This window comes from Homalodisca vitripennis, chromosome 6, assembly GCF_021130785.1.
Source record: "Homalodisca vitripennis isolate AUS2020 chromosome 6, UT_GWSS_2.1, whole genome shotgun sequence".
NCBI classification, from domain to species: domain Eukaryota; kingdom Metazoa; phylum Arthropoda; class Insecta; order Hemiptera; family Cicadellidae; genus Homalodisca; species Homalodisca vitripennis.
Genome location: NC_060212.1, coordinates 96,116,585 through 96,143,923, shown reverse-complemented (window position 1 = coordinate 96,143,923; position 27,339 = coordinate 96,116,585). Strand labels below are relative to the sequence as shown.

Here is a 27,339-nt window from a genome sequence, read left to right as displayed (position 1 = left end):
CGTTGTGACACGCGTAAGTCAGTAATCGCTAACACAAATTTTTGTGTAAAATTAGCTTACTCTAAAATATGCACCTTAATAAAAAGAACTGCGTATAGCTTCTAAACAAAGTGGAAATTGAAACATATTCATAATTTTTAGCTCAGAATCACACATAGAATCTGATAATGCATAGCCATGTAGTGTAGGCATCACTATAGTAAAGAGCAAGTAGAGAGGGCAGGCTGGGAAAGTAGGATCGGTAGTCCACCGGTGTCGGCGGCAGCACCCTGTGGAGTGGAAACTAGGCTCAGCACCCTGTGGAGACTTGGCGTCAGCAATCCTGTGGAAACTTGGAGTCACCACCATGTAGAAACTTGGCGCCAGTAACCCTGTGGATACTTGGCGTTACCACCCTTTGGAAACTTGGGGTCAGCAACCCTGTGGAAACTTGGAGTCACCACCATGTAGAAACTTGGCGCCAGTAACCCTGTGGATACTTGGCGTTACCACCCTTTGGAAACTTGGGGTCAGCAACCCTATGGAAACTTGGCGTGAGCACCATGTGGAAACTTGGCGTCAGCAACCTTTCGGAGACTTGGCGTCAGCAAATCTACTTCAAAATTAGGCGAGGACCAACAGTCCTACATCATAAGAGTTTCAACCTACCCGGCACCACAACTACGGCACGAGGATATTTTCATAGCGGCGGCAGCCGATCGATCATAAATGAAAGGTTGAGCCCTCAAGTAATCCGCGAGAACAAAGGATAAATACGTATTGTGAAACAGACCGCAGGAAACATGCACGTATAGCATCTAATTAAAGGAATGTCTACAGAAGAACGCTACAAAGTCAGCGCCCGAAGCGGTACACTGTATCGAGATCGCGGACCGACTTTTCAACGACAGATCAAGTCAACAAAGCCGCTTTACATCCATCCGAGTTGGCCTAATGATGTCAACTCCCCGTAATACTTACCATAATCAAAGTCCACCCGTATTGTGTTTATTGATGTGGAGATCACAATGGCAACTCAAGTCTCCGACTTCGGGTCGTCAATACGTTGTGAGTTATTGTGCATTCATTGACATTCATGACTGGCTCTGATCATTGAGCTCCGGCTTGATCATTCTTCTTCCCTTCCGCACGTGTTTTTAAGTGCTTTCTGTTTTATTTTAGCAAATTATTTGCTATTATAAGTCTGCTGCCTGCTTAAATAAAAGTTAATGCATATGTTAGTACTAAATGAAATTTGACTCAATCTGAAAAATCCGATTAAATAAATAGTTTGAGATATTCTGCCTAAACAAAAGGATCAAGGAATTCGGAGAATTTGAGTATGTTACAGCTGTATAATCAAGCAATTACGATTTTTTTTCTGTCTGCCTAGGAAATATTTGATATTTCTCTAGTCGATGTTTATGTGAAACCCTCGTGGGACTATCCAAAACGAATAAGCTTGTCCTCATCAATTATTTGATTAAAGGAATTATAGACAGAAGTTCGCATATCCCCCCTCACATTTGCAGTCACGAAGAGATAGAGGATTACTTGCTTACTAAAAGGAATCTCCTCACTTGCACATTCTTTCTGGAAAAGTTTCCTCCATTCGACACGTGAAACAGAATTCTCCGAAGTTCGGGACTACATCGATATGGAAGTTATGAGGAAGCGGAGTCGTCGTTCACGCTCAAATATCTCTGCCAGTTCTTTTTGTTATCCTGTTTGTACATATATTTGTAGTTGTTTTGTTTTTTTCATAACTAATCAAATAACACAAGAATTGTAAGGTTTTTAATTTTTCACATTTAATCTTAATCCTAATAGTAAGGCGAAAGAGCTTTTGTTTGTGTTTTGCTTCGACGTGTAAAACACTCAACCGATTGTACTGTAATTTTACATGGACATTCTTAGGGTCCCTGGTATAAATACAGGGTACCTTTTCTTATTTCGAAACTCCCTCCGGGATACGTTCCACTAATATAACTAGCCTCTAAAGTGGCGGAAATTCCATCTGAGTCTCTAAAGTTTCTGAATATCAATTAAAAAAAATTGTTAATGTAATCAACTGTTCTGTGTAAACTTAGTTTTATGACAGCACAACGGTATGCTTAATTAATTTTACCTTTATTTTCAATTTGTTTACATGTACAGTGTGAAAGTATAGAGTAAGCTTGATATTAAACAACATTTCTTCTTTGTTTAAAGTTTATTTTTGGCGATAGAAGGATTGTGAAGGAAACATGATTTTCCAAACATTTGCCATCGTTTAATGAAACAAAAAAACCAGGAACACAATTTTTTATTTCAACCTTTTCTGCAAACGTTGTTGATCACATAGTAAGAACATTTTCAGATATGAAAGTTAAAAGTTTTAGTAAAAATAACAAACTGTAAATTTTTAGCAAATATTAAGTATTGGATATAAAATGCAAAGTTTTTATTATACCTTTAAAAACTGTTATAATACCCATCTTAGTTGTTTTTTTGACAGAAGTAGGCTTCTCAGAGCTGTGTATGTATGTATTATTTTCTTGATCAGAAAACAACGCTAAATCAACCACAAAAAGTACTAAGATCGGAGGCAATTACAATGGTTATAAATGTAAACTTTTTGACCGATTTTTATTGATCAAGACAACAAGGTAAACTAAAAATGTGCGACGGAAATATAATTCACCAGCAGTGCTCAAACTGCTCATACACGTGCGTACAATAATTAGGAAACTATCTCCATCACGCATTTCTAAATTTCAAAAATGTGTTATAACTACTGTGGTGAAATAAACACAGCTCACATTAAATTACCTTTGTAGCCCACATTTTAAAATATCAACGAGAGATTTTAAATACTTACTCTTTAGTTAACACTCTTTAGCTCTTTACTCTTTAGCAATGCGTCCAACACTGTTATTGTACAGAGTGATTCTGACATAATCACAGATACGAATTGTTACCCGTGAAGTGGACGACAATAACCTATTAGAACCCGCATGTCAGAGAGAAGCGAGTATTTTATAAACTGAAATAGGTCATTATTATCGTTGTGGTTCATAGAACTGAGCCACAAAAGCGATGTGGAACAGCTAAAGCTTTAGCCTACCCGAGTACTTTACAAGCTTATTCTGGCTTTGTAAACCGCCGCCCGCAAAGGAAACCCAAGATCAAAGCAAAAGACTTGCATTACATGTAGACTTTTAACAAGTGTTTAGTTTTTATGTATAATTCTATTCTTAAGTAAAGAGCGAAACGTTGTACGACAATGTCTTTCCTCTAAAAGTCCTTTCGGCGTTATTCAACATACAGTACACGTTAGCTTTCGAAATTAATCAATGTGCCTATGTCGAAATTATAATTTTTACTTAACTCTAGAGGCATCAAAATCAATATGCTAAGTATTATCCATAGTTGACGTTGTGTTGATTCCGCATCAGTGGTGTATGTAGAAAAATTATTTCCAGGGGGGGGGAGGGTTTAATTTTGATAGAGGTCGGAATTGAAGGGTATCAAAAGGGTTAACAACACGAAATGAAAATTGGTTCCCCAGTTGTACTTTTTTAGTTCGTCTCACTTAAATCCAGTGTCAACTAACCACGTACAGAACCTGTAAATTGTGACTGTCAGTCTGTGTATCTAGTCATCTCCGTCTTTCTTAGAAAAAAAATCCTGAAATTAGAATTCCTGTATGGGAATACTTCTTCATCTAGAATACACTGGATAGCTGTTGGGTAACAATACCGAACTCTTTTGTAGCCTAGGTGTCTGATGACGTAACGATGTAAGGAGTTTGTTTTAAACGTCTGTCACCGACTTTTTGTCGGTCTCTTCAAACAGACTGGACTCCGGATTCTAGGAGTCAATTTGTACCAGTGTCAGATTTTAGACGCTGCACTAAGCGGGAGGACCAAGTTGAGTGCTTTTACTGTGTGCAAAACTGTAGGTTATAAGATCCACTACCGGCGCTATAATTGTGCAAATTCTTCTATTTAATTGCTCCCATTAAACTACAAATGCAACACGCGCTGCAGCTTTACAAACAATTACATGTGATTGGAACATTGTGTGGATTAGATACACGATTCGGTTGTAACCAAGGGAACGAACACAGACCGGTGGGGTTGCCCGCTGATGTAGGTGATAAGAGGGGCAGAGGAAACAATACCGAACCTCGTGGGAGAGCTCCCGTATGCGACTGGTTCTTATCTCTGCTTTTATTTAAATTGAATCCTAAACAGATTACACGGTATCAGATACACGCCGAGTCGTACGCGAGTGAATCTTTTGTGTGTCATCAGTGTGCAAAGCCTTAATAATGACAAGCGTGCCAATGACAATGTGGCAATTTTTAATGACAATTTCCCCCCCAAGTGCTTCATAAATTAATATAACGTAGTAGTTGCGAGTTAATCGGTCTACCTAGGTATTGGTTTGTATTATGTTCCGGTATGAACAATTCATGTTCGAGCCTGAATTCCAATCCGGGTTATCGAGTAAGTCGCCTCCAAATAGTCTGAACATTGACGTAGCCTACGCTTAAATAGGTAATAATTGGCTTTCGATACTCAGCCATTTATTACATCATCTGATGTATTAGCTGTGCGTCATATAAAACTGCGGTTCCACAACTTGCGGCAATTTGTTGAGTTTTCTACAGAATACAGCAATTTTTTCTGTCTTCCACTACATTTTTGTTTCCTGCGGAGGTCGGTAGAGATCAAAGAACGTTGACAACTAAAAGTGGAAGATTCGTTGCTGCGTCTTTTGCGAAAGCAACTTGTATGAAACTAGTGGAGATTTAGTGACAATTTCTTGTGTATAAAATATGTATGTTCAGTTAGTACTCGGCTTTAATAACTGCTGAATAAATAAGCAATGTTTATTGACTTACCTTCATATTTATCCTTCAGCACTTCTATCAAGCCCTTACAAACTTTAATAACAGAGAGGTTGACTTTGAGATTTTAAACAAATAACCATACTTGTGCACGAATCACCAGTAACCAAAATAAGTAGTGTAACTGCTAGGTTATTTTGGATAGTTACTGATTTCCTGTAGATTGTGCCACGTTTTTTTTTTTTATTTATATCCGATTATTGAGATCAAATACTCAAAGTCACTTCTTGTTACTGTCGAAAAGGTTTTGATATCCCATCGCACCTCAGCTCACCACTCACTGTCCGTCCCTAACCTTCAGCGAGGGTCTCACCCAAAATCTTCGAGGGTCTCTTGTACAAGGCTGGTCATGATTACACAGACAGCCGCGGCAATAGTTGCTCTAAATAGATTTTGGTTTTCTACAAACAATTTTTAATCAAGTTATAATTGTCAACTCGCCCCCAAAGGCGGGTCATAAACTTGTCCCCTTCCCAAATTTTTAATAGACAAGTAGAAAAGTTAAACCGTTAGAGAAGAGGTATGTTATGTTCAGACGTTGAAGGAGCTTGGGCTATTAACGGAGTACTACGCCAACTCAGAATTTAAAAAGCAACCCTCTGTTGTGCTAACACTATTGCAAAAACTAAAAATCTATTATTTGGTCCAGTATCGGAGAACAAGTTGTAAAAGGTTATTGAGAATGCATACAAATCCATAATTATAATTAAACGTTTTATGGAGATACTTGTAGTGAAAAATACAGAAATTTTGAGACAAATATTTTATTTCAAATTCAACTAGATGTACCTCGCAATTTTTGAAAAACTGAAAGTGGTGATAGGAGAGTGCCAAATCAATTTTATGGGTTAGGAACTGTTAAAGTTTGATCTTTATTTTCATCTACAACAACAATTATTTATATGACAAATAATATTTCGACATTAACCCAAATACTATTTTAGTCATTAAGTCCATATAGTTTACTCCTTTTGACATTTTAAATAGGAACGGTTTTACTGGGTCCAGTTTACAAATGGTCCTAAATAAAGCAGTAAATTGCTAAAATTCCATCAGAATTTTAAATATGATGTCCTTTCCAATCAACATATAATCTAGTATTGAACATATGTTAGAATTTGGTTGGGGGGGGGGAGTTGAAAATCCCAAAACTTTGAGACGCCAAATGTATTTTTGTCTCAGTAATATTTCTATAGTCAATTTATTAACGTATGATCATTCAGAAATGAGCTGAATGAGAATTAACCACCCAGGAGATCGCTCGATGTGTAGAATTTTGTTGGAAAATAAACATACAAGGCTGCCAACTGAACCGCACACTCAGCTTCTATATAGTCTAGGGCAGAGCAATGTAAACAGCGGCCGATATATTTATACACTACATATCCACGCTAGCTTTGGCTTTGATATCTCCTCTCCACATGTTCAGTTTACAAATATCTAGCGTTTATATAATTGGATGCTTCTTCCTCTTCATCTAGATCCAACGAAGTAATTCAATTCAGTTTACAACATTTTGTACTTTCTTTTTCAAGTTTTTACGTTATCAGTACAGTGTTGTTTAGTATGATATTTCGATTAAAATCATTTATTGACATATTCAGTAATCAGGAACTTTAAAAAATTCTTCCGCAGTGTTTTCTCACTAAATTTTATAGTTATAGAAACCAGTAGTCCTACTTATAAACATTTTATTTGTTGTTTATTGAAAACTCGCTAACTCTAATTAACCAATAGAATAACGAATCTTCATTTCTATATATGCAAAACTGAGTTCGATTATAGTAAATGTCACTCCATGGAATATGGCCGAGCGTTCGCAAATATTTTTTACATTGGCCCTTATGGCTAACCATGATGGCAAAGAGAAAATATAAGAATAAATAAATTTGTAAAAAAACTGAAAAAAAACAAAATTAGATTTTTACATGTGACATTTGTAGCTTATTCAAACATAAAACATAATAAAAATGAAAGCCAATATCGGTGACAAGATTTGATTTCAGCACATATAGTACTTTATTACATTACCGGACCCTTTGTTATTTGAATACTGCTATGACAACTAACTCAATAAACATAATGTATGTGACAAGATATCACGAGAAAGACTTCATATAGGCCTATAGACTTAAAATTTTGTATAAGACTGCATTTCTTCTTAGACAAAATGAGTTCTAAGATGGTGTATGTTCAATCGTTGAATTTGACTGAGCGTCATTGAAGCCTATCACATAGTAGCCTGGTAAAATTTTTTTGTCTGACAGGAAATATAAAAATTACTTTTCTTCGCAATTATATTTTTGTCTATCTATCCGCAGGGCAACTCGATTATCAAACGGCAATAGGTAGGAAATTTTAAAATTTAGTTACATACACTTAGAAATCAACATAACCTTCATTTACTATTGCTGTAGCCTATACTTGGGTAATCTCGGTCCTGGTATTCGAGATCCCAGGATCCTTGTCCTTTGTGTCACCCCCACCAGTAATTGGATTGGGGAAACTCAATCCCGATGTTATTGGAACTGGAATTCACAATCCTGTCGGTCAAAATATACTTAGTGATAGCGATCAATATGGGCGACCATAAGTAACATATTAGTTCTCAATATATGTATACCTGTTTTGTATTGCGTGGGAGTGATTAGTACAATTTGTAAGTGCGCTACATATTATTCTATAGCCTAATAGCAAGGACGTAGCCAGCGAGGGTTCCAAGGGGTCCGAACTCCCCTCAAATTTTAAATTGTTTCAATTACTTTTAAACAATTAAACAAACTGTTTAGATAATTCAGTAAATAATTACTGAAATGTACTGCTGAAAGATCGTTCTCAAAACAGATACGTGTCAAGACCTTTTTAGTAACAAAATGGGTGGGGGCTTACTGTCTATCCACTTTAGGAAAATATCAGTTGTCTTGACCCCCCCACCCAATTTTTTTTCTGGTAACGTTCTTGTCTGATAGAAATCATGTGATTCCTCCAGCATCTCCTGGTGATCCAACTACGCACATTCCGGTAACTGGTGAATAATAATAAGCTGGTGAATTAGTTTCACTACCACAGCGCAGTTACCTAAACCTCTCTTAGGTTAATACTCCTGCCAGTAAACAGAGTTCGCTAGTGTCGCTCTGCGTGCAGTAATGTTAGTTCCAGCTTTAACCAAGAGATAGCGTTGTGTACCGTGTTACAGTGAGACATAATCTGTGTTTTTGTGGTTAACCTTAACTTCAGGCCAGGGGCGTACTTAGCATTAGCGGGCCCCGGACATGGTCCCTTCAAATAGACGTGTAGCGGGGACCCGGTAAAATTGTCCGAAAACCCGGTCTGAGTACGGGCTTGCTTCAGATCCTCCAAGTGGCTGGATTTCAGGACCACACTTCCATTTCCAATCTATACCGTTCTTAGCACATTGTATGTGTACAGCGTATTTTATTGGTATACACAATATTACCTACTAATAATATAACTGTTTTGCTATTCAAATTCCTGCCCCCTTGTCTAATCACGAACTCGCAACATGGGATTGACATGTTCGGAGAAAATTCTCTACGCCCTGCATTCTCAATTTGTACCGTTAAAATCCGCCATATTCTTTTAACACTCTACCTCTATCGCCAGTGTGTTCCTTTGTTTATGACTGAAGCATTAGAAACACTGTCGTATCGGCAAATTCTACCGCTTTAACAGGAGCTCAAGATTTTTTGAGGCGTTTTTCTCCAACCTCACAATCCCCGCTTCTCCTCTCCCACGGAGACGTCAATATAGGAGAGATAACGGGAAAGAAAGGATGACGCTGTGTCAGCACCCAAGTCCCGAGTGCAACTCCAGATACGCTGAGGCGATTATCTCCGACCTCACAATCCCCGCGCCTCCTTTTCCGCGAGATAACAATATAAGAGAGACAACGGGAAAGAAAGGATGACGCTGCGTCAGTATCCGAGTCCCGAGTGCATCTCGAGATAAGTTGACAGCCAGACATGCAGCGTATCACAATTTTGTCCCCGCGAGTGTCTTAAATGGAGATGTTGAACGTGGAGGTGGGTAGGGTGGTTCTCCAGCGGCGGGGGGGAGGAGGGGGGCACAACATAATCCCGGCTTTAAGCCAAACCTCGAGCCGAGCTGTCTAGTGTCTGTTGGAATTGGGACGGCTCCATTGTTTTTCCATTCCTCCAGAATCATTTTGCGCACTACAGTACGAGAGATATCATTGCAAGTCTGGTTTTGGCAAATTACCTGTTATTTGGTGTACTTAGGTTTGACCTATATTATTTCAAACTGTATATGTTTTACTGTTGATCTAGTATCGCACATTATTAATTGCGATCTCTTTCCATTATTGATAAGCAATTACCAATAATTTCCATTGTTGTATATGTATGGAAATTACCCCTTAGCAAATTTGAAATCAATACATACTCGCAGTATTAGTATAATTAGGCTATACCAGTTCACACAATTGAGTTTTGTTCAGTTCCATTGGTCAGCGTACAGCACAAACAATATTGAATGGAAACCGTCAGTTACACTAAAATAACTTCGGTTTCACATCAAAGAAAAGTCCCTCGGTAACGCAGTAATTGGAAATTTATTACTCACAGAGCTGAAGTGCGTATGAGCACAAACGATTCTGATTGGAAATACCACGAATACTCGAGTCTGTACAGGCGAGTTTTGCCAATCATGTGGAAACCTAACTACGATTCAAGTACCGGGAAATGTTGTTTCTAACTGCCAAACTAAACCATATTCTCCAAACACTAAAACATTGTTTATTACAATTAGAGAATTCATAATTTTGTGTATCAAAGTCTCGTTGAATGTTGAAAGCGGAATAAAGGCACGACTTTTTACATTTCTATGTAAACCTGGCTACAAGAACGTACCTAGAAAAAATGATTTTTTTGGGGGGGGGGGGAGTCCAAACAAGCCATATGTTTCTCGTAGTGGACAGAAAGTAACGTCCCATTTTTTGTTTCTATGTTGAGAATGGTCTTTCAGCAGTACATATCAGTATTACTGAACTATTTAAATAATAATAAACGTTTACTAAAAAAGTAATTGACAATTTGGGGGGTCCGGACCTCTGGGACCCCTCGCTGGCTACGTCCTTGCCTGGCTACTTGAAACACTTACATATAATCAAAATGTCTTGCTGTGAAGTATATGTATATTAAGCGAGCAATATGTAATAATTTTTTATTTATAGTATATTTTGTATTTCTAAAAGTATACAGGCAGAGAATTAAAATTTTCAAAAAAATTTAAGTAAATATTTTTTTACAGTGAAGACAAATACGGTTAATTATTTGGAGTTTGAGTAATTATATCCAATACTACAAGAAAATCCCATAGTCCTATTCAAGAGAAATGTTAACCCTCTTAGACAGGTAACTGTATAGACAGACAGACAGACAGACAGAGAGAAAGGGATGTTGCTAGTTATCTCTGAGGGTTTCTGGGGGGAAAAGATGTTGAATGATGGTGTTGTGGAGAGGGGAGAGGGGAGCGAGGAGGAGTTCAGAACAATTCTGACTTTATAACCAAACTTGAAGCTGGCTGTTGCAATCTGAAATTAGAGCAGCGCCTTTGTTAGGCTCCCTAAGTCTTCTATTTATTTCCAGGAATTATTTTAGTTTGTCCATTATGAAGGTTTCTCGGTGGCGCACTTCCTCAATTCAGCTTAATTCAGAGACGTTCTTGTGGCAAGTACCCGCTCTCCTCACAATTAATTCAATTCGTTATTCAACAAAGTTTCCCAACTATATTAGAAGTAATGGATACAATATTTTAATTTTAATGAGAACATTATTGTTTTCCACAATACTGTTGAACAAAATATAGTTTAGTATTACTCAACCCCTTTGGTTAAATTGTTGATTCTGATCAATTTAACTGTATCATACGTTACAGGGGGTAAAATAATAATTAGCTTATAATCTTTAAACCCTTTTTAACACCTTGTGGTATGCTAATTTTTGTTGTGGGACAAAACCATACATACAATAGCGACGCCTGGCCTAAATGCAGTAGCTTTTCTGAAAAGGCTGCAGTTGGATGTAATGACAGTCACACCCTGTTCTGTCAGTCCATGTTTTAACACTACTCTTTGCATGTCGGCCTCCTGGAATTGGAACGTGTGTCACATATATTACTATCCTTTTTCTGTGCAACCTTTTTTATTCTGTGCATTAGCTGAATTGGCAACCCTGCAACATGCGACAGACTGTAACAGGTGACTCATAATTTTCACAAGTAACTAACTGATCTGCGATAGTGTTATTTCACCCGATATCCTGTTTATTGTACCGTACTAGTACGTGAAACTCAATGTAATTAATTGCAGGAAATGCAGTCAAAGTAATTGTCTCAGAAAGGTGGTTTTCGTTTAGTAACGGTCTGCTGGTTAAGTTATTATTTAATTTATGTCACATATATGCTGCAGAGACCTCGTTGTAATAAGCTGCAATAAAATTAACTTGAATATTTTTGGGAGTTAAACATGGGAGTAAACAAATTACACATGAAAAACACATGTAGTTAGATTAAGATTGGTAAAGCCCTTGCTCTCAAACAATCAGCAAACAGTTGTGAATTATTGTAATTGCAACACAATCTGTATTTTTATTTTATTATTCTTATATTTTTAATATATTTATATTTAAGAACAAAAATTAAGTCCTACATACAATTTTGAGATTGTAAAAGCATATTTTATTCTAGGCCTAAAATAACAGTAGGCCTAATAATTCAAACAATTTTTCTAATAAAGCACAATGAATTATTGGTTTATAGAATCATGAATTAAATTGGCTCACAAAAGTTAATGTCGTTCAAACAAATTATGCAGGAACTATGTTAAATTAATTTCCACAGCATGTAAAAATTTTAGGAAAAACAATTTTAATAGTAAAATAAATCTTTTGATGATTAATAAACGAATTATGTTTATATATTTTATCTAACGATGTTAATAAAACATTTTCTTGAAGTAGTCAATAATTGTCATTTATATCATTTTGTTTTTTCATGGCTTTTCCATTTGAGAAGACTCTTATCTGTATTACTACACAAGAGTCAGAATGGTATGTTACACAGAATCAGGCACGTTTTATACTTGAGTCAGAATGGTATGTTTTACAGAATCAGGTACATTACTAAAGTCAGAATGGCATCTTTTACAGAATCAGGTACATTATTAGAGTCAGAATGGTACAGAATAATGGGGTACAGAATCAGGTACATTACTAGAGTCAGAATGGCATGTTTTATAGAATCAGTTACATTACTAGAGTCAGAATGGTATGTTTTACAGAACAAGGTACATTTATACTTGAGTCAGAATCATCGGATTGTATTCATGCCTCTCCACTGATGGCAGGCCGATAAGGACACTCAAAGTGAAACAATACACCACAGGTGTAAAGCTTCATGCATCTCTTATCTTAGCTTTTAGTCAAATTGAATTCTGGATGAGATGGTATCAGTGTATCAGATTACCCCAAACACACTCCATTCACATTTTAATCCCACTTCATCACACGTCTCACATTGTATGCGATGTTTACTGACTCAAAGTAAAGCATGAAGATGTTTCCCACGTGTTAATGATTCAGCCATTTTTAGAATTTATGAGTTGATAGAACAATAACCCTTTGAAGTTTTCTTGTATTGAATATCCAAGTAATAAACTGTGTAACAATTTCATATTCTTTATCAAGTTAAAAATTACTGTTACGCATTCTGCTTAGAATCTTAAATTTTGTACAGCTTAAATAAATTGTTGGGAAATATTGTGACCAAAAGATTTTCTTGAGGTAAACATTTATGTGGTTTTGAACAAGTATTTATTTGTAATTTTCCCTCTTGAACAGTTACACAGAGCTGTATAAGAAGCCATTGTAATACAAAAAACAGTTGAATGTTGCTTTGCATTAGAAATAACCGTTTTGGAACCTCGAGTAAAAAAAGTTGTTTTTGTAAAAATGTATAGACATATGTTCGTAAATAGTTATTACCAACAGTAAATTAAAATTGTTAAAGGTTTTGTGATATAGGTACATCTAATTATTGACCCACTTTCTAGCAGCAATGAACAATTCCTTCTAATTTAAAAAGTAGATCCAGCAACTTTTAGACATATTCCTTCTTCTGTTTGTGCATGTTGTGACTATTCAAAACACTGCAGAAAAACAAAGTAGATTAGAAAGCGGAACTTCCTTTCCAACACTCAAACCAACTTTGAGAACTTTCAAACTATCCGTGAGAGGAAGGAATTTGCTACGGGAAGCCTCTATCCCTACTCTATAACCTCTTTTTCCCCAGCCAGTGGTAACATATTCAGGGTTTAGTAGTATTATTTGTTTGTGACATTTTCCTAACAGTAAATCAGTGTTTTTTAATGAAAAATACAGAACAGTGTCTTTTAATAACACCTATGATTACCGCCCTTATGTCATTAAAAGAGTAATAAACGTAATGAAGCTGTTCCTTGTTATAAAAGAACTCACTGAAAGAGGCTGGATACGGGTTTAGAAAATGGTGATTGGTGGAAATAGGCCCGTTTAGCTTTCACTTTTCCAATTATAAGGGAAATTAAAATTTCAGAGGTACAGGCTGACGATGATGAATGTGGAGGCAGTGTTTTGTTTGTGATTGGAGTGCTCAGGGCCCTCACCCATACATACATTGTATCCATTCAGAGAGACTCAACTATACCTCTATTGTTCTAGTCCCACCAGACTGTCTGTCTGTCTGTCTCTTCACTATTTGTTCTCCTGTTTCGGATCAGAAGGGCACTTTTATTGGTCGACTAATATTTCAATTATTCTCTCAGCACCCATCGTCATCGGATATTCCGGATGTTTTGGTTCAGGTTTCCATTACCATTCGTCATTTACTTTTTAAAATAAGGTGAAGAAGTATACCTATGTTTGTTAAATGTGTGATTGCTAATAGCAAGCGTAGGCTTACGTAATTTTTTAGGTAAAGGACAATTCTTATGCTACTTTTCATAAAGTAATGTTACAGAACAAATACTTGAGTATATTCTAAGAGTTTTGGTTGCCTCAAGGTTCCAGTTTAGGTCTTCTGTTTTTCTTGTTGTTTATTAATGTCGATGCTGATACGAGGGCTATCTAGAAAGTAACAGACGTTTTGAAATAAAAAATTAACCAACTGAAATAGAAACATTTGATTTTATTATACATTTAAAATCTACACTCTTAAGCTGTTTTTCAACGTAATCCCCGTTAAAATTAAGAAATTTATCATAAAGTCACACAAGTTTTCGACACCGGCTTTGTAGAAATCTGCCGCCTGAGATCTTAACCACTGATTAACGCCAGCCTGAAGTTCAGCGTCACTATCGAAACACGGCGTTACGAGCCAGGTCTTCATCGCTGGAAAGAGGTGATAGTAGCTTGGTACCAGATCTGAGCTATACGACGGATGATCAAACACTTCCCAATCAAAATCATCCACGACTCGTGTACGATTGGCTGTATGGAGACGTGCATTGTTGCGGGAAAACACATTTTTTTAGCTCATTTCCCCCGGAACGACGATTTTTACGAACTTTGTCATTGATTTTCAACATCCAATCTTCAGTCACTAGGTTAGGCCGACCGCTATGACTATCGTCATGAACATTGGTGCGGCCATTTTGAAAGTCAGTACACCACTGCCTTACTCTGCTTTCACTCATTATTCCATTTCCATAAACTTCACACTCTTCGCGATAGATTCAATTGGTTTATGGTTTTTTGCCAACAAAAACTTTATTACTGGCTGGATTTTCAATTGCAGCCCACATTTGAATTAATTACAGTGAAAAAGTAAAAGAGATACAGATCGCGCGCGTCTACAGCTTTATGCATACTGGACGCCAGAGCGTTTTTAAACCAAGATGACGACTGTAATTTCGCCAATGCCGATCATTCAAAAACGTCTATTACTTTCTAGATAGTCCTCGTATATCCTTGGCCAGAAGCTCTCTTAAGTATGCTAGGTGTTATTGTCAAGAAAAGAGACCTAAGTTACATATATACATACACACACAATCGAGGCTGTGGGCTGAAAATTCCTTTCGTAAATAATTCAAGAGATTCTGAGCTGGTTAAATTATAGGCACAAAAGGAGCTTTGATTTACTTATTAAAAAAGTATCGTATTCTTGAGTCTATGTTCAGACAGATGTTTTGGCGTAGAAAATGCTTTTAATAATTTAAATGTTTTGATAACACTAAAAACAAACAATAATTATAAAGGAATCTCCTACTCTAAACAACATGAAAGACCTGAGATCTGTTTCACAACACATTCAAGTCTCACAGATTCTCTCACGTCTCAATCATTCAAGATATAAACTCCACTACAGATGTGTAAACAGAGGCCGCCTTGTTTACTAACAGTTGTCTGCAATGGCTTTTCTGTCACGATTACCAAGTCTTCATTAATCGACTTTTAATTAGTGGGTTTCTGTTCACAACTTTAGTTTTCGTTTTCTTAACTGTGGCATCAGTGCTGATTGTGGATGTTAAAACTGCAAAGCAACAGTCTGAAATCAAAAATTTGACTGAGTGTGTGAAATCTGGAACCTTCTGATCAAACAAGATTTGTGTTTGATCAGACTACGCAGGGCACCCACTCTCAATCTACATACCTTTCATTTAATTTACAAAGGTTTTGAAAGATTGTGCTAAAAAATAATAGTAATTTGCCATTTTTTCAATATTAAAAGTGGCAATTGTTGTAATAAACATCTAATTAAAACACTCATGATGTTCATACTTTCTGGGTTAAATCAATCCAATTTCTGGGTCAGTTCAATTGTTAAGCAGTAATAGCTTTAACACGCGCAACTGAGCTTTAGTCAGATTTCACCGATAGTTTTCTGCTATGAGCAAAGCCGAAACTATAGAGAGGTAGCCTATTTCTATGATGCGCAATATTCACTGACATACTCAAAACAATAGCATTGAACCAGAACTACCTACAAATGAAGTAAAATGAATACAAATAATGTTATTAGGTATACACAATGTTATTTCGACCCATGGAAAGACACAGAGATTAAAACGAAGGAGCTTAAAATAGGTGATAGCGATAAATCGTCACCGAATTTCTCGCATATCGCTAGCGACGTAATGCTAGAGCACCGCAGCTCTGTGGCATTTCTTGGACATACTGCTAGTGACGATAAAACGTCATCGTTGCACTTGGCGTAAGGGTTAAATGCAGTATTACAGTTGTCCATTTGGTTTGAAAATAGACTAGATGATCGAAAATTTTTCGACCGGGAAAACCGGGGAAAATCCGGGAATTTGAAATGGGATTTTGAGTGGTCACCCTGTACCAGTTCTAACATAACCTGTTGATCTGTACCAACACTAATAAGATTAAGAAAGTTTTGGTCCCCTATTAGCACTTGACCTTATTGAACTTTATTGACTAGAATTGACTATATGCAATTAGTCTCATCGTGTTCAAAGCTCTGATAAATTTGCTCTCAGAACAAAATAACAATTAAATATTTCAAATTCAAACCTCTTTCCAATAGGTTGTTGATATATTCAATCGGTTTTTTCATTGAATGAAACAAATATTTTAATAGTATGCATCCTGAAATGTAACATCAACCATGGTTGTGTGAGAACTTTATATTGACTTGCTGACTTTCTTTTCGATTGTAGCCATATTTTTATGCTGAATGTGTTGGAGATTGACTAAATAAATAAGAAGCTGTTTGGATTGATGCAGGGCTGTCGGAGACTGCGGAGGTAGTGCTGCAGAGTCCACAGACCATTGCCGAGGTCAAGGAGGGTGACAATGTGACACTTAAGTGTCATGTTGAAGGCAGCGAGGATATCCGAGTCGAATGGTTCAGGTACGACAACATAACAATTTTGGGATCTAGCGATTTAGCTGACATTATATTAACTGCTTCCTTAATTACTTCAGCTACAAAATATCACATAAATATTATTACATCATACCTCACAACATATCTTTTGAGAACTTGCATTTGACATTTTTCATGGGTTCATACAAATATGTAAGGGAGGGGGTGAGGAATGTATAGAAATATCATCAGACTTATGAATGAATTAAATTTGTTTTTCAAAATGTACATGGAGCCTGCTAGAACTGTCACAGCCTTTTTGAAAGATAAAGACATCAATATGACTAGAGGCTCCTCATGCTAACAAACCATAATTCATGTGTGAAAAGAAAAAGGTTTGCTAGACTCTAAGATGATTTTTCAATGTTGTTTCATACTCAACCATTCTCAAATGAAATGTTATTGATAAACTCATAACAAAAGATTTTTGTTAAATGATGCCAGTTTTATTTCATATAATTGAAATTTCAATTAGTTGTGCCACATAAGAGACAGTTTTAATGAAACAGAAATATTGATTAAGAGCTAACCAACTAGTGCGTAATAACAACAAAAGTAAATGTTTTGGATAGTACACTGTTTGCTACAATGGGGGAAGTTTGAAAGCGAGTAACCTAAACCAAGCTGATCCTGCCATCCTCAGTGTGATGAGCTCCCAAATAAAGTGCTTCACTTGGATGCTCTTCACTGCTTCACTCTCGGGGGACTTTTCGCTGTTTGCTCTAAAATGCTCTGCAGCTTTACTGTTCCATTCCTCCTTGATATTTTTCATTATTTTGAAACATGTGAGTGAAACAAAGTGGTGGTAGTATGGACAGTTGTTTTTTTTCACAAATTGTTCATAAATTTTAATTTACAGTAGTATAAAAAACAACTTATAATGATTTATAATCTATTTATGTACCTGAGATGAAGTATATATTTCAAGGTGAAGATCCTCTTTTTTCTACTCAAGCTTAAAAATATATACAGCCCATTTATGAATGGTAATTACAATTACCAAAGTTGTACAGTTTTATGTGGAGAGACCCTATTCTCGGCAACTTTAGTCAGTTGTTGAGAATTACTTTTCAATACAAAATTCCATTCCTTCACCACACAGATAATCCAGAGATTTTGACAAGGCTCATGTCATTCAGGACATTATTGTGGATGTCACAGGGCATTGAATGCAATTTTACATACGCCCTAGTCCCAAACCATGATAAAACTTCTAAATCTAAATAGTTTGATTACAGAAGTACACCAGAATATCTCTCTATACTTGTTAGTAAAAGTATAAAAAACATAAATGTAAATGTACATGAAACTAATTAGTATTCCACTTATAAACAATTTGGATGACACAGCTGATAATGATCCTTTGTTTGAAGTTTATGTTTGATGATGAAAGGATTGTGAAGAAAACAGGATTTTTCCAGACATTTGCCATCATTCAGTGATACAAAAACTCAGCAACACAAAAATCAGCATTGTGACTCGCGTAAGTCAGGAATCGCAACCACCATGTTGTGTGTCAACTTCTAACTCTAAAACGTGCACTTAATAAAAAAACTAAACACAACATTAATTATTAAAACTGAAATACAGAATACAGATCACAATAGGTCTGCATGCTCTAACCAACCACCTATGACTACCAAGGGCCAATAGCAAATGGCGATCATCACAGTAGAAACAAGATCGGAAACAAGGCGACAAAAAAGGAAGGGAACCGGAGTGGGCCTTTTTTATTATTGGTTCATGCTAGATGAACTTTTTAAAACCATACTGTGACTCCGCATTGGTTTATTACGCATGTCACAACGCTGTAGTGTGATTTGTTTATTTTAACCTAGTTTTTAATTATGTGTTAGGTTAGTTATTTACCTGAGGAAGAGATCAGATTGTAGATCTCAAAACATAGTGTTACTGATGATGATTACCAGGACGTTTATAAAAAAATCAACTAAAAACTAACTTATATGTTCCAGAAATGACGAGAGAGTGAGCAAGTCAGAACGTGCGCTGCCGCGAGGGAAGCGACTTCACCTGAAAGGTGTGACTCCTGGGGAGAACGGAGTGTATCGTTGCACCGCGTCAAATGAGGCCGGCTCCGTAGACAGCTCATCCACCATTTCTCTCAACATACCAGGTAAGAAAACATATTACTCAACTACAATACTTTGGTTCTTATCAGTGTCATGTCCAATATTAGCTCTTGTGCTCTAATATGTTCAGAAATCCTTTATTCATAAAACAAATGCACAGAATGTACTGTACAATCAATAGAGTCACACCAAGAACATTATAGTTAATAAAAAAATGATCTAATATAAAGTTATAAAATATTAACTAACATAAGCATTACTACTAGCATAACTACTGTAATTTTTAAGTGTATTTCATGTACAGTTGCTGGAATAAACATTCATTCATTCTAAATTATGGTAATAAATAGTTGTCATATACATATACACAAGCACATAAATACATATACACAGACACATACATAAATAAATATAGAAATTTTGAGCTAAACCAATCAATTAGCACTTTCAAAAAGTTCTTGGAATGAATGTAGAGGTTTATTTAGTAGATACTCTTTAAGTTCAGTTTTGAAATTTTTAGTGTTGTAGTGAGTTTTCAAACCAATGGGTAAATTATTTAGAAACTTTTCTCCATATGAGGTTTTTTTAATAAAATTCCAAGCGATGAGAATCATTAGATACCTATATTGAACCGTGTTTTATATTGATGTTTTCTTTCTGTTAAGGCAAGATTGCAGAAATGTATAACATAATTTATACTTTCAAATATGTATGTAAAGATTGTAGATAGTAAATATTTAGAGTTCCCTAAAAATATGCTTAACTGAATCTCTTCTCTTTAATTTTTTAATAATTCTAATAGCTTGCTTATGTTTAACTAGAATTTTGTCTAAATTATGTGATGTGGTAGCTCCATAAATAGCTATACCGTAAGCAATGTAAGAATTTATGAGAGCATAATAAACTGATTTTAGAGATTCTACACTGCAAACCTTAGCCAATCGTCTCAGTGCATATAGACCACTGGAAATTTAGTTTTTATGTTTAAAATTTAATGAGTATACCGAATGGTTCAAGTTTTTCAATTGATTTTCCAAAGGGAATTCCATTTTGTCGTCTAGAATTCTATAAATTTAAAGTAGTGATTGATATTTCTAACACACGCTCCTGTGGTTGCTCAGGAGATCAATGGGCCTGGATGCAGGTGGCTCCCAAGGACGCTCTTGCCAAGAAGGGAGGAATCGCCCGTTTCGACTGTGTCTACCAGAGTGCAGATGTGCTTGAGTGGTACTTTAAGGAAACGGGGCCATTGGAGAACAGTAGCAGGTAACTTTGAAATAGACGCTCAAGAGTCTTCAAATTACATCTTCAGCTGTTATAAAGTGAATTCCTCATTCCTTACTGATTTGTTTCTAGAGTTAAAAACAAAAACCAGCGTAGCTGACCAACTTGTCTTAGATGCCTTTAGTGTTTCTTACTATCCGGTTTGTTTGCTCCAATTTGATAAATTTCTTTCTACAAAACAAGTAGAGTGAGTTTTATAATCTTAAAGACAAATTTAAATTGGTTCCTCTGATACATGAATATCCAAAAAAATAAACAATGACATAACTCAGTTATATGAAGTACCTTATTGTTTCAAGTTACTAATTTAACCCATCATTCGAATTTAGTTTCAAGTCAAGAACTACATTGCCTTTGAGCAGTTACCCACAATGAATGATTATAGTACTTCAAATTATAATATGTGAAACAAGAATAGAAATAAGAAGAAATAAAGTTACCCATGGTAAAAATCAGAAAGTTAGTTCAGTGAGAAATTACATGAAAGTAATATTTTGGTGTTGTTATTAAGTTTTTAATTTATAAACAGCAAATTCCTAGCTTTTGAGAAAACATCCTGGCTCAACAACATAAGGGGTGTAGAGTTTACAGACCATAACCCTACTGTAAACAACGAGTGTATAACAAATCTCCTTCCACCAATTATTACAACAAATTTATGAATCCTCACCTCGTGTGGAGGAGGTAACGCACAGGTGGCTCAGGGGATTAACATTGGCCACGTGGCTTATTATACAGTTTTTATGATGCAAACAAGATATAAACTAAACAGGAACCACACGGTGCTGAGACGGGATGTGGACCAACAAACAGTCGAGCCTTTGATGTGGGGGAAACTGAGTGTGACAGACACATGCCACAATCCTCACTCCTCCCCCTCCCCTCTCTCGCCCCCTCTACTGTTTTGCTTTTCCCATCACCTCCTAACAGAATTAAGTGGCGTCTTTATTGATAGTTGGGTAAAGAATTTGTTTTTAGTGGTTGAATTAAACCGAATGCTCCCTGCTGAGTAGGGATCTACATTGAGTGACTCCTCGGGCTAAACCACTTTACTTTATTGATCCGACATGGAAACGGTTTCAAGGTAATTTTTATTTCTTCGCATCGTGTTCATGAAATTACAAAATACGAAACCAAATCATGCTGTAAACGATGTTTACCATATCCTTTTTTATATTTTTTGGAGATCAATAATATCAGTGCTAATAAAAGATTTTCAACAAAACCATTTAATTTTTATTTTTCTGTGTTGTAAATAATGTATTTTTAACAGAATAAAATGCAAAAAAATATATTGTTATCAACCAAACACTAAAAAAGTAGATAACTGATTAGATTTTATATGTCCTACTTGTATGTCTTTTTAGTGTTTGTGTTATTTCCAAGTCTTACTTTTTGTACTTGCAATTAAATATCGGTATATAATGGGTAACACATTCATAATAAGGTTTTGCTATAGAATAGAATAATTATTTATTCAGCCATGGAAATAACATTTAATTTAAATGTATTGGCACAATTTAAATAATTTAATTTAATTTATGTAAATATTAGAAGATTATTACAAATACATTACAAAATAATAAAGAAACACATCATTCATTTGTAAGAAAAGCTGATTCCAACAATGTGTTTTATTTGGGGTTATACCATTCAAAATCCAAATATGAAACAGAACTGTAATTGTGACATTATTTGAAATCAATTTATTTGTATACAGCCAATTCTAAATATAGTTTTGATTCAATTTAGAAGCTTATAAAGCCTGATTGTGATCTGTTTGTTGATGATGTGGTGTCATCAGCATACAGGACAACCTTTGTTGAAACACTTGTGTCAATGTCCTTTGCCATGTGTCATGATCAAAAAGAGTAGGGGTTCCAAGACCGATCCCTGTGGCACACCGCAGTTAACTTCTAGACTGCTGTATTGGGTACTTTTATTGTAATCATACTGATATCTTCTTTTTAAAGTAACTTTGGAATATTGTAAAGGCATCCTTGAATCTTGTAAGATTTGAGTTTTTCGATTAAAAGTATGTGTGAGACATAATCCACATACAAACATGCAGATGTCACAAAACGCGATTGAAGCAAAGTACTTTCCCTCATAGCAGTCTAGGATATCCTCAGTTGACTTAATCAAATCAATCAAATCATAAGCTGTTGAGAGCCCACTTCGAAAACCAAATTGAGAGCTAGTTATTAATTTATAGTTGTGCTATAATACACTAAAGCTGTATTTAATTAAAAGTACAAAAGTGAGAATCTCCTCACTCAAATTCTCAAACAAACAGAACAAATACAGATCTTTATTGTATTAATTAACATATGAACTAAATCACAATTTACTGCTTAAAGTTTATTTTTAGTGTGAAATTATTAGCAAAAAACTTATTTTAAAGATATTAGCACAATATTCTCATATTAGAGCTTATTTAAGAAAATACAAGTAATGCATGTGTCCAGGATCGGTATCCTGCCAAATGGTTCACTGCTGATACACAAAGTGCGGCTGACAGACGAGGGTTGGTACTCCTGTGTCGGGATCCGTGGTGAGTCCACAGCGGTGCCGCAGAAATACACAGCCAAGCTCACGGTTGCATGTAAGTACCACACATAGTTCTGGCATACTACTAACACTAAGTACTGTAGTACCTCTGTCTGCAGACTGACTAGTTGTCTTGGTTTATATACAGGGTGTTTACAAACTTTCCAGTAATGTTTTGGGAATTTATTTTACACGTCTAGGCAAAAAAAATGTAAATATAAATATAAATTATTGGTCTGAATTGCTTAGTTTTCCATCTGTCTGTTTTTGATTTATTTTTTACAAAAAAATAAATAAATAAAATAAAAACAGTAAACATAACAGGTCAAATTTGGCACAATTATTATTTTTTCAGTCCCAAAAGAAAATAAAATCAATATTAAATTATATCACTTTTCAAGATGGCAGACGTTTGAAATTTTTAAAATTTATTACCCTAAAAAATATGATTTCTCATCAAAAAAGTGTTCTTTATTTATTTTTTGTTAAAAAAATCAGTAAAGATAAAAGATCAAATTTGGCACAATTATTGTTCTTTCAGTCTCAAAAGAAAAGAAAATCAATATTAAATTATCATATCACATTTCAAGATGGCAGACATTTGGAATTTTAAAAGCCTATTACTGTTAAAATTATGATTTCTCATCCAAAAAGTAGTCGATTTTATATTGAATTAATTGTACAGTAAGACTTATTGTCTAAAGTCATGGACAAATTCTTGTAATGATCTAAACTTTCCAGTAGTTTTAACATTGTGGAAGATAATATGTTAAGATCTTTGTACTAAAACTTTTCTCTCCCCCAAGTGGAGATAATAATAACAATAATGTTATTGAAAGGAAATAGATCTTGATGTATTTAAGGTATAGAACGAAGAAGCAAAATGGCCTCTCCTCACCCCCTCCCCCACTAGTCCATGAGTCACACAGGCAATTATACTCGGGACATTAAACTCCCTCTTTCTGATGCATGGATGCTTCTGAGTTATTGCCCACTTGTTTCGTGGCCGCACCAATAAAATTGAGCCGGAAGTTGTTTCTCAGTTCTATCAGATAATGTGGACTTATTATATAGTCCTAATCTACTATTTAAAGTAGATTTGAATGAAAGACAAAATTGTGTTGGTGCTTTAAGTAAAAAAAAATACATTGGCTTATTGATTTTCGTTGTAATTGAAATAGAAGAAAGTATATAAGTGTAATAAACGATTTTCTGAGTAATAAAACATGTTATGCTGAAAAATATAGGTGAAATTTATCAGTATTTGATATTTAAAAACTATAGAATTAACTAACAGAGATTTTTAAGACCAAATGTGATATATAAAAGTGGTATCAACCACAAGAGTGTCACCCATTTTAAAGGTTTTAATTCTAAGAAGAAATACACAGAAGATATGCTTCTGAGAAGAGTCAGCTGTATATCCGAGCTTGAATGGGCTAGCGAGATCTCTTCTCCAAATCACCAGCAATACGCTATACACTCAAAAGTTCCAGAACAAGAAAGGAATTTTGTACGAAGTTTGTAAAAAATGTTTAATTATTAATAAAATTTTGAGTTGGTTAGTAACTATACTTGACATCTTTTTGTCTGTAAGAGGCAAAATTTTGTTTCACTTAAAAATAACACCAAAATGTATAACAACACTGCCTGAACAAAATAAATGTATGCTACAACAACCAGATAATAAGAGTGATAATTACATTTACTTGATTCAGTATGGTCCTTAGTTAAGCTAACTTTTTTACTTCAATCAATTTAACTTTCCTATGACATTAAACTTTATGCAGAGAGATCAACTATTGGCATTTCCACAAATGCTCAATAATTTCAAAATAACTGAAATAATTTCTAACTCAGTCATTAATCGCATAATCTCTGTTGCGCAGTTTTTCACTTAAGATGAGTAATGTGTGTGTTCTCTGTGCAGACCTGGGAGAGGTGGGAGAAGACTCACTAGAGCCGCCAGGCGATGGCCAGAGGGTGGTGGCAGAAGGAAGTGAGTTGCAAGTGACCTGCGTGCCACCCCACAGTGTGCCGAGAGCCACAGTACGCTGGCTCGCCCCCACAGGACCCCTCACCACAGACACGCTTACCATCCCTGCCGCAGGACAGCAGGACGCAGGCAACTACACCTGCATCGTCTCCAACATGGCTGACACCAGGCACGTGTCCTTCGACCTCATCGTTGCCAGTGAGTATTAAATCAGATACCACACTAACTTGAGATCAAAAATTTTGCGGGACAGCAGGACGTGACAAATACACTTGCATCACTCTACTTGTTTGTTTGGGCATATAACGATGGCAAATGTTAGAATTCTTATTATCCCTTTAACGTCAACTTAAATCAGACTAAAAGATAATTTGTGTAATGATAACCAGCAAATTCCAGGTTTATTTTTTTATTAATTTCTGTTTATATATTCTTGTTTTCTGTTACTGGCTGCTAGAAACCAAATGTGTGTGATGCAAGCTTAACATCTATTAATATTCTATTTATTTGACATTTCTGGTTATGCTATGATTTAAAACGATTAATTTGGGAGTTGTTATTAGTAATAGTGATGTGGCTGACAGTGAAAGTGGTGTTTCTGTATAAGATTACCCCTTGATGTTCTGTTATTGAGTAAAACCAGCGTGATAAACTGCCTTGCAGTAAGCAAAATACTTAGATTTAACTACTCTGAGTAATAATCAACTGTTTTGAAGTTAGTTGTGGGATTGTAATTAAAAAGAAATCATAGTAAAGTTTTAGAGAAATTATTACACTTTATTAATACATTATAATGGTGTGCTGAAACGTACTATATAAGGGATTGTTACTAAACGGTTTCTAATGTTAAACAAAATATTGTTTCCAAAGATAACAATTGCCTGACACGAGGTTAAGTTATTATTGTAACCTTCTACTTGCTGCAGTTTATATTGGAGCTAGACCACAAGACGTTCTAATCCTCTGCTGTTTCAGCACCTCCCACAATCATCAAAGGACCGACGAAGGTGGCTGTGGGGGAGGGGGAACCAGCTTGGCTCCACTGTCAGTTCTCCGGCATGCCTCCACCTCTCACCTCCGTGTCGTGGCTACGTGACAAGACGCCAGTACGCATAGACCTGCATACACACATTGCACACAACGGTACACTCCACCTACACGCCACTGATGTCAGTGACCGCGGAGAGTACGTATGTGTCGTCAACACAACGTCTATACCCCCAGTGTACTCCAAGCCTGCCACCCTCTTTGTCAAAGGTCAGTTTACTTCATGTATTCAAGTTCAACATCAGAATTATGTACAAGCATCACCATTAAAGTTTTCAGGATAATGTTTAAAGATGCTTAAAGTAGTATTTTATTTTGAGTGCTACAGACGCCTTAGGGATGCTGTGTTGTAAAAGTACTGTAGATGATTCGGTATAGAGCTGCAGTGAAGGTGTTAAAAAAAATAATACGGTATCATAAATAATTTTCTTCAGAACATTCCATGCAGTTCAAATGTGTACTTAGAAAATGATGAATGTAGTTTAACATTGTCTTCACTGCGTATAATATGAAAAAGTTTACTTGCTACCTACTTTACTTTTATTTGTATAATTTCACGTCATTTTCCAAAATCATGAAATAAAAACTACACAAGAGTTTTCTAATTTAAAAAATTTTTACAATGTATATAAATTTCAGAACAAAAATTATGCAAAAAAAAACCAAAAAACTATGAAGGAAATGTCATTCAGTTTAGCAAACTACTTAAGTTACAGTTTTATTTTGTTGCTGGCTGTTTTCCAGTATAACTCAGTTACTGAATTTAAAGATGAACAAAATTTCTACTGGTACTAATTGTAAAGCACTTGGTGAACTTTGAATACAGCCGCTGCCAGTTATTTACAAGGTAGGAGTAGGCACACCACATGTCGCGTAACAGGTTTCACCGAGGTGCAGAAAAGAAGTTTTTTTACATCTCCACGTTACATTAAAGGGAAATTGTGTCAGCCTACTGTGATAGGCTTCAATGACACTCAGTCAAATCCCATGGTTGGACATGCACCAGCATATAACTCATTATTGTATATATAAAAATGAAGTTTTATACAAACTTTAAAGATGAAATCTTTTTTGAGATATCTTGCCACTTGTTACATTCACTGTTATGAGAATAATGAGAATGAGAATAATGATTCATCAAGTTGGTTTCATAGCAGTGTTTGAAATATAATAAAATTCTACATATCAAGTCACCAAAAGACTACATATGACAACTACATGTGTTAATGAGGTCACATGGTAAATTCTAATATGATTGTACTCATTTGTTTAAAAATATATTTATTCTGTGATTTTCTCGTTGATATCAGACAAATGTAAAAAATATATACATAATTGATGCTTCATACAAAATTTTCAGTTTATAGGTCAATTCGTTCTTGAGATATTGTGGGGACTGACAGAAATGTTTCCAGCAACTCGAGTGATAGACTTCACTAATGCTCACCTAATAAAAATATTGATTTGCTAATGTGTCGGCAATAAACCTTTTCATTACTGTGATTGCTGCCGATACAACACCATTTAACCACAGGAGAGTTGAATTTGCCGAACTTAAAAAATATGATCTTTAAAATTTATTATTTGGTAAT

At 35.5% G+C, this 27,339-nt stretch overlaps 1 protein-coding gene across 1 annotated transcript in view; it reads left to right on the top strand.

Annotated features, from left to right (window-relative positions):
• Positions 1–27,339, top strand: part of LOC124364579 (inactive tyrosine-protein kinase 7-like) — a 154,737-nt gene that overhangs the window by 110,679 nt on the left and 16,719 nt on the right. The window contains exons 3-8 of the mRNA XM_046820141.1: positions 16,639–16,765; positions 18,754–18,914; positions 19,992–20,136; positions 22,623–22,759; positions 24,635–24,898; positions 25,676–25,957. Coding sequence (XP_046676097.1) covers positions 16,639–16,765; positions 18,754–18,914; positions 19,992–20,136; positions 22,623–22,759; positions 24,635–24,898; positions 25,676–25,957 — 1,116 coding nt within the window. The remainder of the gene's footprint in view (positions 1–16,638; positions 16,766–18,753; positions 18,915–19,991; positions 20,137–22,622; positions 22,760–24,634; positions 24,899–25,675; positions 25,958–27,339) is intronic.